The sequence below is a fragment of the Didymella exigua genome (genome assembly GCF_010094145.1).
Source record: "Didymella exigua CBS 183.55 unplaced genomic scaffold M421scaffold_4, whole genome shotgun sequence".
Classification (NCBI taxonomy): domain Eukaryota; kingdom Fungi; phylum Ascomycota; class Dothideomycetes; order Pleosporales; family Didymellaceae; genus Didymella; species Didymella exigua.
Window position 1 is genome coordinate 8831 of NW_022984778.1, and position 13454 is coordinate 22284.

General features: G+C 52.3%; 5 protein-coding genes across 5 annotated transcripts; 2 read left to right on the plus strand and 3 right to left on the minus strand.

Moving 5' to 3' along the window:
• Positions 1-2949: 2949 nt before the first annotated feature.
• On the plus strand, positions 2950-6148 carry M421DRAFT_54689 (kinase-like protein; the record flags this gene model as incomplete). Its single annotated transcript, XM_033595247.1, has 3 exons — positions 2950-3658; positions 3707-3781; positions 3831-6148. 3 exons carry the CDS (start codon positions 2950-2952, stop codon positions 6146-6148), a joined length of 3102 nt encoding a protein of 1033 aa, XP_033452231.1.
• A 422-nt stretch (positions 6149-6570) lies between these two features.
• M421DRAFT_416715 (uncharacterized protein) lies at positions 6571-8633 on the plus strand. The gene is made up of 3 exons (XM_033591170.1): positions 6571-6711; positions 6766-7506; positions 7556-8633. The coding sequence occupies exons 1-3, from the start codon at positions 6616-6618 to the stop codon at positions 8369-8371; spliced, it is 1653 nt and encodes a 550-aa protein (XP_033452232.1). The 5' UTR covers positions 6571-6615; the 3' UTR covers positions 8372-8633.
• M421DRAFT_282097 (NAD(P)-binding protein) lies at positions 8404-9793 on the minus strand. Its single transcript, XM_033588925.1, has 2 exons — positions 9064-9793; positions 8404-9011 (listed from the first exon to the last, which is right to left on the minus strand). The coding sequence occupies exons 1-2, from the start codon at positions 9596-9598 to the stop codon at positions 8437-8439; spliced, it is 1110 nt and encodes a 369-aa protein (XP_033452233.1). The 5' UTR covers positions 9599-9793; the 3' UTR covers positions 8404-8436.
• Positions 9794-10910: 1117 nt separating this feature from the next.
• On the minus strand, positions 10911-12030 carry M421DRAFT_416717 (uncharacterized protein). The gene has a single exon (XM_033591171.1). The coding sequence runs from the start codon at positions 11850-11852 to the stop codon at positions 11037-11039; it is 816 nt and encodes a 271-aa protein (XP_033452234.1). The 5' UTR covers positions 11853-12030; the 3' UTR covers positions 10911-11036.
• A 168-nt stretch (positions 12031-12198) lies between these two features.
• Positions 12199-13349, minus strand: M421DRAFT_1675 (bifunctional protein; the record flags this gene model as incomplete). The annotated part of the gene is made up of 3 exons (XM_033587743.1): positions 12199-12315; positions 12374-13094; positions 13165-13349. The coding sequence occupies 3 exons, from the start codon at positions 13347-13349 to the stop codon at positions 12199-12201; spliced, it is 1023 nt and encodes a 340-aa protein (XP_033452235.1).
• Between the last annotated feature and the right edge of the window lie 105 nt (positions 13350-13454).

The following is a 13454-nucleotide window of genomic DNA, read 5'->3' on the forward strand; positions in this document are numbered from 1 at the left end:
CTTTGTTGTATGAGGTGACAAACCTCTCCTTCTTGATAGGTGCTGCGTCATCGAGTGCTGAGAGTGCTCGGATCTGACTACGGTAGTGGGTTTTGACAACAGAGAATGGAGCCAGATCCAGCGGCTAGAGGACGTGTGAGGCGTGAGGTGGAAGGCATAGGAGATAGATCTGATGCTGCCGGCAAGTCCACATAAAGTCAACAGGGGTATGAGAGCCGTGGCCGTCCAATAGTAGTAGCTGCCACCCACCTTGTGAAGGTGTAGTATTTGGTATAAATATCTATTGTAGCCACTCAGATCTAATTAAGTTTGACGTCTATCTATTCTCTAACGTTGTGTAGAGCTAATTAGGCACCCCTTGTGCTAGAAACCACGTGGTTTGTAGATGCTTGCCTTTGAAGATGACTAGGCATTGGAGCTTGGTGCTGCTGGTGGAGATTGTCTCCAGGATTGATACCCACTCGCGATCCTCTGGCGATTTAATATAAGCCTTCTTCTTTGATAAGCTAGCAACGACTCTGGTGTTGCTACATACCCCAAGACTGACACCAGTCTTATCCATGTTCCATATGTCTTCATACTGTATACCCAGCTCAATTCGAGTACGCTCAAATAGCTTAAGAAACGCTTGTATAGTCTCATAGCTAGCTGCTGTAGTCTGTGCGCTCTCAATTGTTTAACTAACTATAGAGGCAATAGATAGGTTCCGTGTGATGAAGTGGGATACCCACAGATGCCCAAGTGGCTCGTAGTCGCCGTTTATATAAAGGATTTGGTGAGCCATCTCTCGTACTCGTGCGTGAGAGGGTGGCTGTGAACGTGAGTCCTCTTCAAGTATCCACTCTGCTAGGAAAAGCTCTTGCTCTGGTGTCAAACGTTGTTGATATGAGTGAGCTATCACGTGTGGTTGACGGCCTTGAAGGCGGCTCTGGAGGGACGATCTCGGGATCCCGTACACGCGCGCAGCCTGTTGCTGGCTCTTAAAAATACCAGCGTTAAGATCAGCAATAGCAGATTGTATAGCACCTTCACGGGCATCCATTTTGAGTACGTGGTGCTGGTAATAAAACGCGTCAAATGGTGGGTAACGAGTTGTGGTGGGGTGGCCAAAAACTAGGTATGGCCGAAAACTAGATGGTTTAGCTTATATCTAATTCTTTTGAGACGCTTTGAGCCTTGTTGCGTTGAGACATCGCGGGTTGTATGAAGTTTGGTGTGGTCTTGGCAAAATCCGGTCACTCGCCCAGGCCGGCCACTCGCCCGTGAGGTACGTTATAGATAAACCCATCAAAATATTTCGTGATAATAGCTGTTCTATGTGGCTCTACAGCCTCAAATTTGTGATGGCCGTACAGGCTCGGAGCGGGCGTTCGGTGACTCCGGGCGTTCGGTGCACGGACACGGAACGCGCGCGGACACGGTATGGCCGAGCTTAGTTAAAGTCTAATTAGTAGATACTTATTACTGCGCCGCTCTGTCTTGTAGGATCGTACCACACAGAGGGAACTACGTAGCTGGATACATTGAACTAGTTGCCCTGCTTGCAAGGGCAGTTGCGCTCGGGTTTGCTATCTGCCACAGCGTGAAATCCGATTGGTAGCTCAAGATGACGTAATCATAGGCGGTGGCTGCCCCAATTTAGAGAGCTTCGAAAGCAGCCAGATAGGAGCAACTGTCCAACAAGCATGGTAGTTACGGTACCTGCCCGATACATTTGAATCTACATCGGGCCGGCTAATGATTTTTAAGACTGTAGCTAGAACGATAATTATTGCCATACCAGGTCAGAGGTGGACGCTGCCACATGCAAGCCCTGACAGCTTGCCTGTGGAATTGTGCGCGCGTGGAGTGCGTAATGTACGTTTATTTGATTGTTATATTTATGCGGAAGCACATGCACACTACTGCAGAGTAATGTTAGGTCAAAGCATGCTAAGCAGACAAATGAAGGAGATTTCAAGCTATCAGAGATTTAGTTTCGCACACACGAAATATGAAGAAACGCTGTTGAAACGGGGCCTCGCGAACGATTGTCGGACTTGATGGGTGGGTCCCGCTGTCTGCCAGTGACGGATGAAACATAATTTGACGCGTTCGTAAACGCGTTCGTCTAGCGTTCGTCTAGCGGTTTGACGCGTCGAGTCCGTCAAAAACGTGATTGCGTGGTGAGTGTTGCCTGTTGTCGGGCTACTCTCCTTCACACCATTCGGCGGGTGCAGTGTGCTTAGGTATTGCCTTTTTTAGGTGTCGTACGTTATTACTATAGCGACAATTGCAGCTTTCTCGCCAAGAAACCCCCCACCATCGCTCCTGCCGTCCATTAGAGTTCCCGCAACATTGTTGTTCCCTCAGCAACAGCCCTTCGCGTCGAACGTCCCCACTCGGTCTTTCAGACCAGGCAAACATCTGCCTTGCGACACCCGTTCAATTCGAGCCATTGCTACGTCCACGCTATTTTTCGACCGACGTCTTCAAAGATACGATCGTGCTCGCTGCAGCAGGACACCTTATAAGTCAACATCGGACGACACGTCATTGGTGTACTGCCAAAAGATTGGTCAGGGCCTTGAGGCAACTGGGACGATCCCTTCAGTCAGCCCGACATTGCGGTGCACAGAAGAGCTCAAAGTCACGAGGTCAGGGTATTGCTGCGAGTGCGTGGTGTTGTTATGTCCCATGAGCTTAGAAAGAACAACGTGAAAGTCACCGGTCAGACTTGCTATAGGGCGATTGAAAGTCGGCACATACGGAGGCGGGCAGCCACAGCTTTCACTGCCAGCCAACACCCGCCCGACTTTAGGCTTGCGCAGGACGATCAATACCTAGCTCTTCCACCCACCGATCAACCGCTACCCCGTAAACCGTCCTTCGCCGCAACTTTTCAGAATCTGTCGCACGAGGCTCGATCTGTTCTATCGCTTATCAGCCGCCTTACTTTCACTCCACATCATGTCACAGACACAGCCGTCCACACAGCAAGTCCTCGACCCGCGTCGCTTGGGGAGGAACAGCTCTGGCCTCAACGATGGCGACATTGCTGACGTCCTTGTGATTCTGCATCCTGCGACAACTTCAGCTATGAAGATTGTTGAAAACACTGCCGAAACCCGTCCTCAACACGTTCTTTTCCGCAATTCTCTCGATCCTGATTCGATGAATGCGTCTCTTACAGACATCGAGGAGCAGGAGACCATAATTATAAATGGCAATGGAGAGCGGGTAGGTCAGACGTCACGGGCGGGCGCTGATTTGGCGTTGCGCATGTCTTCTGCGCGCACGCTGCGCTTCAAAGACCTCGGCTTCGTCTTTGGGCGGAATCCAAACAGCGCGGACATCGTCTTTGGTCAGGACTCTGGCAAGCGCATCAGCAACCAGCACTTTCGAATCTACCTCAATCTAGATGGCATATTGATGATAGAAGACCTGTCGACCAACGGCACCATCGTTGACGACCAGCTACTAAAGCACAAGGACAAGCGTTTCAGCAGGACACGCATGTGCGACTCAGGATCTATAATCTGCATCCAAAGCTCCAACGATGCCGACATGATCAAGTTTGTTGTCCGCGTTCCTTCACGGGTGTCGCACATTGATCGCTTCAGAGAGAATCTGCGAGAGTTCATCGCCGATTGCGCAAAAGGTGATGACAAGCACAAAGGTTTGTCCATATCTGCTTCGTCCGCGGTATAGTACTGACGAAATTAAGCTGTACAGCGCATTGGAAAGAACTACGGATGTCCAACGATGAAGTGGGACGGTGGAATCAACTACAACATTGTCGGTATGTCGACAAATGCCGCTTTGTGAAGCAAGACACTTATCTGAATCAGGCATAATCGGCAAAGGAGCTTTCGCGACCGTACACCAACTAGCCACCAAGATGGAAGGCAAGCTGCTTGCAGCGAAGGAGTTGGAGAAACGCCGCTTCATGAAGAACGGACACCTCGACAAGAAGATCGACAACGAGATGAGGATCATGCAAGGCCTGCGGCACACTAACATCGTCGAGTTCGTGGAGTATCATGATCAGGGCGACTACCTCTACATTATCATGGAATACGTTCGCCACGGCGATCTCCAGGCATATCTCAACCTCAATGGGCCCATGAGCGAAACGCTGGTCAGAATTATCGGCCAACAGGTCTTGAGCGCCCTCACCTACCTGCATCATTCACAGATCACACATCGCGATATCAAACCAGACAACATTTTGATTGCCGATGTCGACCCGCTGAAAGTCAAGCTGTCCGACTTTGGCTTGTCAAAAGTTGTCAAGCATGAAGAAACTTTTCTCAAGACTTTCTGCGGCACCTTGTTGTACTGCGCGCCCGAAGTATTCCCTGACTATGGGGAGTCCAAAGGTACCAAGCGAAGACGCGGAACCAAGCAGTACCATCAGTACAGTTCATCTGTAGACATATGGTCGTTTGGTGCTGTCTTGTGGTATGCACTTTGCGGCGAGCCTCCCTTCAAGGGCATTGCTGATGCCACCGGCCAGGCGATGTACAACAACATTACCACTACTGAATTAAGCTCAGCGCCGCTAGAGCGGATTGGAGCCTCCACTCCTTGTAAAGACCTTCTCATGCAGATGCTCCGAATCGACCCTTCCGAGAGGCCTGATGCTCGCACTTGTCTCACTCATCCCTGGCTGAAGGAAGGTGCTGCTTTTCCGCCAGATCCAACACTTCAGTCAATTGTCGAAGAGGAAGAGGAAGAAGCGGAGCAACAGTTGTCGCAACTGAGCATTGGAGGCGGATTCGAGGAGGACGAGATACCCGAATCAGACGACGAAGCGGACGTAGACGATGAGCTGATTGCCCTTGCTGGAGAAAACAGACAAACGAAACGCATTCGCGCCGATCCCCTATATCCTCGAAACCAGGTGCGCGACCACGACGAAGAGTCCAGCGGCGACGCCTCTTTCCTGTCTGAACATGTTATCGACGGGGAGGAAAGCTTCAAGGTGATACCCACACCTCAACGCCCACGACTCTTCGGTGAGATTGGCCAATCTGCCTTGCAAAGTTCTGGCATTCTGCACGACCATGCACACGAGGCACTCTCAGAGCGCAACGTTACCGACTCTGACTACCGCGACAGCGCAGCTATCTTCAGCCACACCATGGGTGGGGCTCAGCACGAGATCCCGTTCAGCGCTCCTCGTCTCGACAGAGGTTTTTCTTCGCCCAGCCTCCTGGGCACTGAATCTCTTGTGCGCGAGATGAACATGACTTCGCCAGCATCGCCTGGATCCGGGTTATATGATCCTAACGAGCCCGCCACACCTCGAACTCCCGATGTGCCTCAGCACAACTCCTTAGACCAGTCATCCACATTCGCGAGCCAAATCAGTGAGCCGACACCGAAAGCTCGGCCAGGTGCATCAAACCGCCAGATCAGTCTTCCTGTGACTGCGTCTCACTACTACGATCCTCTCGATCCGAATACACACAATCTAGAATACGCGTCCAGAGTAAGTGGCTTCGACTTTGTTGGCGCTCAGAAGGAAGCAGCAGTCGGTGCCTCTGCTTACGAGGATACAACAAGAGGGTCAATCGCCAGTAGTAGCGTCGCAAGTGGGTCGCAAACAGGTGAAGCACAGGAGCCATCGCCATCCGCAGAAGTGCCTTCGGTACCAGCTGAACTTGACATCAGACCTCCTCCAAGAAGGCTGGGCAAGCTAGTGGCCACTCCCGACTCGTTCGTACCAACCCTCGTTCTCAACATCGATAAGAGCAAGACCTCTTGGGGAAGACTGGCTAATAACACAATTGTGTATGACGAAAGTCGAGACACTCGCATCCCCAAGACTGCTTTCATTATCTTCTGGTACTCTTCGGGTGGCGACACTGCCGAGACGGTGCAGGACCTTTCCCAAAAGAACATGGACTGGACAAGTCTTGAGAAGCTCAATGTGGGTATCTGGACATGTGCAACTCACGGCATCTCAATCAACGGCAAGCACCTGAAGCAGAAGGACGAGAGAGGGAGAGCGCTGTTCGGACACCTTCACACTGGCGACATCATCCAGGTGTACCAGGACTCACGCGGAACCGAAAGCCTGAAGTTCCGCTGCGAGTTCAACCTGGGGTCTGGAAAGGATCCAAGACCTGCCAACACCAGCTTCCAGGTTCTCCGGCAGTAGACTCACGCAAGAAATCAGGGATTTGAAAGGCGCTGTACTGCACGCAAGGCTTTGCCGCTTTTTTCTTGTACTTCCATACGATATCCATTTGAATTCTGAGCGGGCGTTGGCGGTTCCCATGGTTTGCGTACTGTCCTGCTGTCCGCTCTGCAGCATGCATCGGCGTTACGATCTACCGGTACAGAAGGAAAAATAAATTGGGGCCACATGAGTGCAGCGTACATGATATTGGAGCAAAGATTTTGGAAATGGAGCTACCTAGAGAGGAAAAAAACTTTGATAGATGCGGAAGAAATACTGATACATGGCGCTCATTACCTCCTGTTCAAGATCGATATCTACAGATACCGTGGGCATGGTCCACCAATCCGAGCCTAGCGCGCGGTCATCGGAAGTGACATCTGTCTCCAACACACCTCGAGCTCGAACTTGATTCCACCTTGAGCGTGTACCTGCGTGAATCCGCGATGAGGAACTTCTGGGCATTACCAGCAGTGTTGCGCCTTGTGCTCGCTCACCAACACGCCTTTAGCGTTTTCGACGATCTACTTGCATTTCCACAGGTATGACTTCATGCGTCCCAAGCCAGTGCATGCGCACGAGCTCACAAGCAGCAGTACGAAGTCGCATGGCCAGACACGTTCATATTAGAAGACGACGCGACCGCACTTCTCAACCAGCAGGTCCCCACGCCGCCCGCCAGCGCCCTCGCAGGCACGCCAAGTTCACAGCAAACACAGGAGCTCTCCAAGCACGAGCACCCCTTCGCAGATGCGCCTGCTGCCGACGATGCACTACCGGTCACATACGAGGCTGTGGTCCTGCAGGGTCAGCGATATATATGCAGTATTCCCACGATACCGGACGATGTGCCGCAGAATAACACGACAAGCGCTGAGGAGGCAAAGGCCGAGGAGGAAAAGGAGCTTGTGCGCGCAACAGACCGCGGGTGGGAGCTACTGCAGGGCATGCGCGGCAGCTGCATCTACTATCTGAGTGGATGGTGGAGCTACAGCTTCTGCTATAACAATGAAGTCAAGCAGTTCCACCAGCTGCCTCCAAGCCGCGGCGTTCCCATCTACCCGCCCGTCGAGGACACGACCGTCCACAGCTTCGTGCTCGGCCGTTTCTCCAACAAAGATGAGAAGAAGAAAAAGGACGCGACACGCAAGACGCTGGGCAATGAGGCAGGCAGCAAGGAGACCATTGACGACGAGGGCAATGCGCCCGATGAGGAGGAGAAGGCGCTGGAGATCCCGCGTCTGGAATCGAAGGGTTCGAGCAGATACATGGTGCAGCGCCTGACAGATGGGACAGAGTGCGATCTGACAGGCAAGCCGCGCAAGATTGATGTGCAGGTATGTTGCACCTGGGGCCACTCTGAGCACGTTGCTAATACAAGCCTAGTTCCACTGCAACCCACAGACCGCCGACAGAATTGCCATGATCAAGGAGACCAGCACTTGCTCCTACCTCATGGTCATTGACACACCTCGTCTCTGCCACGACGTCGCGTTTCTGCCTCCACAAAAGAATCTCGCGCACCCTATCACCTGCCAGTCTGTCATCCCTGCAGCAGACGCCGAGGAGTGGGAGGCCGCTGCTCTAGAAGCTAAGGTTCGCGAAACAGAGCGTCTTCTCGCTTTCGCCGAGTCTGGAGACAACGCGAACACAAACCCGCTTCGCGACATCGCCGACAGCCTTGAGGGCTCAACAAAGCGCGGCCCTATCATCGGCGATATTGAAGTAGGCGCACAGGCCCTCGTGGGCAGCGAAGGCAAAGTCATCGAAAAGAGTGTCGTAGTTGGCGGCGGCAAGGAGACTTTCGTTGGCACTGTGGCAGCCAGCGACGGCACGCAGATGTCCAAGGAAGAGATGAAGAGGTTGAACATTCCAGATCCTAAAGATGTTGAGAAGCTGAAGAGCAATCTGCGCAAGCTGGCTGGCAAGAAGGGCTGGAAGCTCGATCTTGTCGACACACCCAGAGGCAGAGAATTCAGAGGTATCATTGAGGCCGAGGACCAGGATGAAGAGACACCCAAGGGCAATGAAGCCGAAAAAGTGGACAAAGGGGGGGAAGCAGCAAAGAAAGAGAAGGCAGAGAAAAGTGTTGGAAAGGGCATGGGTGCTGGCAAGCAAGAGCAGGCTGTCGTGGATCCAGTGCCGGATGAAGAGGAGGAGTTCCAAGAGGGAAGTAAAGAAGTCTACAAAGATGAGTTGTAGACACGGTATTAAGACTTTCAGTTTCATTGAATGGTATAACAGCCTACTGAGCATTTCTCCGCGTGCTAATACCCCCTGTCGCGGTCGACTTCATTGACCAGCTTGCCTCCTCCTCGGTCCCGTCTGATGTTCTCAGCAAGTACCTGGAACGCTCGCTCCGCATACGCGTCACTAGAGCCACTGATATGCGGTGTGATCAAGACATTAGGCGCAGTCCACAAAGGATCGTCCTTGGGAAGTGGTTCTGGGTCAGTCACATCCAGTGCAGCACCGCGAATCTGATTTGTCTCAAGCGCAGTAATTAGAGCTTTTTGATCGATGATCTGACCACGTGCGATGTTGGCAATGTATGTGCCGCGCGGATTGCTCCGGTGCAGGAGTTCGAATTCGTCGGTAGAAAGCAGGTGCGTGGTATATTTGGTTAGAGGCACACCAACGACCAGCAGGTCGATCTCTTGCTTCAAGAAGTTGTGAAGATCTCCTTTCGCGGTTCCGCTGTACCATGCGCTGGGAATGCTGCCATCTGGGTCGCCGGTTCCGGGGACGATGTATCCGTCGTCCTTCTTGCTCTCTGGGGTTCTGCGTGGACTTGCTGTATATGCAATGACATCCTGGCCCAGAGCTTTCGCAACACGAGCGACTTAAGAGTGTCAGTATCTCGAACTAAAGCAACTCAAGTTTGCGAAACTGACCCTGCCGGCCAATACTCCCATACCCCAGAATCCCCACCCTCTTTCCCACACGATCACTGACATTCATTCCGGCCCTCTGATTCCACGTCTTCTCCTTCTGTAAATCATACAGCTTCGTATAATTATGCGCATGCACAAGGTCCATCATAACAACCCACTCCGCAATCTGCGGCCCGTGCACACCATTCGCGCTGCACAGCGGAATCTTAGAATCCATGTAAATTGGGTGCTTAGCCACATGGTTCGTACCCGCGGAGAAAAATTGGATAAGTTTGGTTTTCGGGATTTCGTCGGCGTTCTCGGGAAGCCAGAAGAGCGTCGCGATGTATGATGCCTTTGAGGGGAGGTCTTCGGGGATGTCGTCGACGGTCACTTTGCCATTCTCGAAGTGCGAATAGTAGTACTGGACTTCGAGATGCGCAAAATTCTTTTCGAGCGCATCGATGCTGGCTTGACATTGCTCTTTGGGCCAGGGAAGGACGGCGAGGACGAGCTCCTTCTCTTTCTTTGACGGTGCTTCTGGTCCGCCTCCCATGTTGACTATTTGAATGCGTTGGTATGTGGAATAATTGATTTACAACAGCACCCTCTGATCCGCCAGAGAATGAAAGAGCCGTCCTTTGAAGGCTGATGAGATGCGACGCCCTGTGTGTATGTAACCGTAGTTGTAAGGCATTAGTGGGGTGCCATGTGGGGGCAGCGGTGACGTGCTTTCGCCTTCTCATGTCCGCATGGCGTCGGCCGAGACTGAACAGGTGAGTAGTGAGCACTTGCGATAAGGAGCAGTCGGTGTGAAAGCTAACTGATGACCGAGACGATAAAAATTGAAGTACACCAACGGATACGCTCAAGCTCGAAAAATGGTGAATCAAATAGGCATCCCTGGTGGAAATGAATTGTACATGGGGTGACTTCGAAAGTGCTCTCAAGCTCGAGCGAAAGCGAGAGGATGGCTGGATGGCTGTTTATCGCGCTCATCTTTCAAGCCTCGTGTTGAGTAGTAAGTTGTAATACACGAGCCGAGCCCGGTCGCTGAAGACATCTGCCCTTCGGGTCTCGACACACCCCTTTGTAGCTGTGCAGAATGTACAAGAGCATGCCATGGATTTGGGAAGGCCGTATGAGCTTCACAGGTGACTCGGAGGGTTTTTTTCGCCCATTGAGGATTTGTCACATCCTCAGAAGACTCGGTCGGCGGCCAAATGAATTGTGCGACGGGCAGAGAGGTATTCATGGAGAAACCAGCTCGTTCTAATGAGGCGAATGAGACACGGCTCTTTTGATGATCGATGAACAGCTGTACCCGGTCTGGTAATCTCCTCTTGATCTCGATCGGGATTTTCGACTCGCTGAGTGTTCATGTTGCGGTACGCATCCAGACATAGTGTACAAGAGTATGATCCTGTCATCGATCGATGTTGGGATGGGGGGATTCGAAGCGTAGCCAAGAGTCCATTGCGTGGATGTCAGAGGTCCCAGGCTGGACTGCAGGCTGGCATGCATGTACTGCAAGCGCGCGGCTACCGCCATCTTAGTCAAAGAAATATGAGCACGACTTGCGTGAGTTCTAGCTGCCGTTGGCTTACTGTGCTCAATTCAGTTCAAAGACTTCGACCAATCCAGCCAAATGAAGAAAGTGCAATGATTACAGCCTTTGACAGGACCACATGCAAGCTGCACCCTTATGATCACGAGCGACTACGTTGGAGAAAGCGAAGAGACCAAAACGAGAACCTTGTAACAACGTCTGTTCGCTAATGGACATCCAGGTAACTCCTGATTCGTGAGTACATCGCTCAATAACAGCCGAGCGAACCGAAAATTGACATAGAACGTTGCCTGTTTTGGCGTTGGGACTACAAATCAGAGTCAGACAACCAATTTGCGAACTCTGTCTTCTTCCCCTTAAACCTCCTAGTAGTCCTCTTCCTATCATCGCCCAGCACCGCAACAGACGGCTTTCCAACGCTCTGCTATGCGATTGTGCTCCCGATTTGATTCTCTCGAACCATAGCCTCCTTCACAAAGTGTACACGTGGGTAAATCGTGTACAAAGCCGCCACATTCTGCTGCTCGTCATCGTCGCCTTCTTCAAATGCCTGACAGGCATTGCCTGCAGTCCATAGCTCCTTCCGCCTTAGCGCCAGTCGCAGCTCGTCCTGCAATCGAATCACCAAGGGCAAGAGCCACCCGTACGTTACCGTGACGACGGGCCGGCATTGCCGCGCTACGTCTCTCCAATCCAGTCCTCGAGAGTACCGGTTGATGCTCACGATCTTACGCTCGAGCGCTGCATGAGCATCTCCGAAGTCATACGCCCACAGCGCTGTCGAGCATTTGGGTTTGGACACAATGACGGACAATTGAATGTGGATGTCAGTGTGGTGGAGCTGGGTTTGGCGAATTTTCGAGACAACGTGCTCGTTCGATATGCTGGGCAATTTAGCGATGGTGCCGAATTGTAGATCGAGCGCGTTCTTGAGCGCAGTGCAGGTGTACATGAGCTGAGCTGCTTCATCGTGGGTGAGCGACACTCCAGCGACATCTGTAGTCGGCACTTTAGGTGCGAGTAGTTTGGCGATGATCTTGAGCATGGTTGATGAGAGGGTGGCAGCCAGGACGAGTGCGTTTGAAGGGCGACTCGACAGAATTTTGGGTCTGTATGGTTGACCCTTATCTCTCAACCACGTTCGAGGCATCTCTGCGCCTTCGATCATAGGGAGGCTTTCGAGTCGAGGAGGCACTTTCACTCCGCTGCGCGAAGAGACACTATGCGTTTCTGTACTCATGTCTTGTTAGTGAAACAGTCACTGTATACTGTAATACAGCAGGAAGAAAAGAGACAATGGAGGCGATCAGCGGATGAGAAGCCCATACTCGAGGGTTCACTGCACTCGGTTTGTTCATGCGGGAACGCCACGTTGTGATGCCCGTAACAAACGACTCCGCCTCACCTCAAGTCGGCTTATATAACGGATTCTACAGGCAGGCCATTCTCAGGTCCAATTTACTTGTTCCTCGAGAGGTCTTTGGTGGGCCAGAGTTGCTAGCAGCTGTGACGAGGTATTGATTTTGAGCGGCTATAGAGCCTTCTATAGGGTATCGAGAGAGCAAATAGAGATCGTTGGGACCAATCTAGGAAGCCAGCGCCGGAACCGCGCCCTCCTCGGCAGGCTTCTTTTCGTCTTCCATAGATTGTGTGGCCTGAGCGGCCTCGTTGGCGGCGGCCTCGGCCTTGTTCTGCGCAAGACGCTGTGATGATTATCAGTCCCAGATTCGATTGCTGGGTCATGTTCGAAAGGAGACGTACGAGGAGGTTGCGGAGCAGAACCGCTATGGTGACCTTGCCGATAGCAGGGACGTAAATGGATGCCTTTTCCTTCACGTCTGGGTTGAAGTTGCGATCGCTCGAGAAATTGATGCAAACAGCGCCATCCTTCAGCAGGTGCGCCGGTACCTTGTACTTGTCACCGGGCACACCGCTGATGACCACGTCGCTGATGGGCAGACAGTCCTTGAGCTCCCAGCCAGGCTTCTCCACGACGTCGTGCTTCTTCTTCCTGATGCCCTCACCTCGTGTGAATTCCTGCACGTCGGCAATGTCCACGCTGTATACAGTCGCACCATCGTTGGCCAACAGAGCTGCCAATGGTCGACCCACAACCTCACTTCGGTTGATCACGGTGATCGTGCGTCCATGCAGTCTGTTGCCGTACGCAAGAATGGTGTTGTAGATCCTAAGGTATTCGAGGATCTTGATGACAGCGAGCGGTGTGCACGGCAAGATGCTTTTCTTCGTGCCGGCAGGGTCGAGGAAGCGGACGTTCTGGTACATGTTGAAGATGTACTGGTGGGACAGACCCTCGACATCCTTTTCAGTGGAGACAATCTGCTGCAGGTACTGATCTTGCCTATTGCCGAAGATAGGGTAATAGACCATGATACCGTTAACCTTGGAGTCGTTGTTGGCGTCGATCAGAGCGTCTTCGAGCTCCTCGCGGTCGATCTCACGCAATTCGTAGGCAAAGCCACTGTAACACATAAGTCTCATGTCTCACTGCTCAGTGCACACTAAAGCAGCAACGCAATGGGTGAGCTCACTTCTCCTGGCACGTCTTGCCAGTCCACTCAGCGTAAACCCTTGCGGCAGGGTCGCTGCTGGACAGGAAGCCTACAAGAAGGGGCTTTCGATCAAGCTCCTTCAACCCATCCTGGATCTCTCCAAGCAGGCTTTTCGCAATGTTGTTTGCGAGGATCACCTTGCAGTTGGGCTTGTCGGCGGCCATGGTGGGAAGTGGGGATTTCGTGAGAGGCAGGACAGAGGAATGCGAGACTGAGACTTCGAAACCTCCGAGACAATTGGCTACTTGACCCGTTTTCCCACGCGAAGG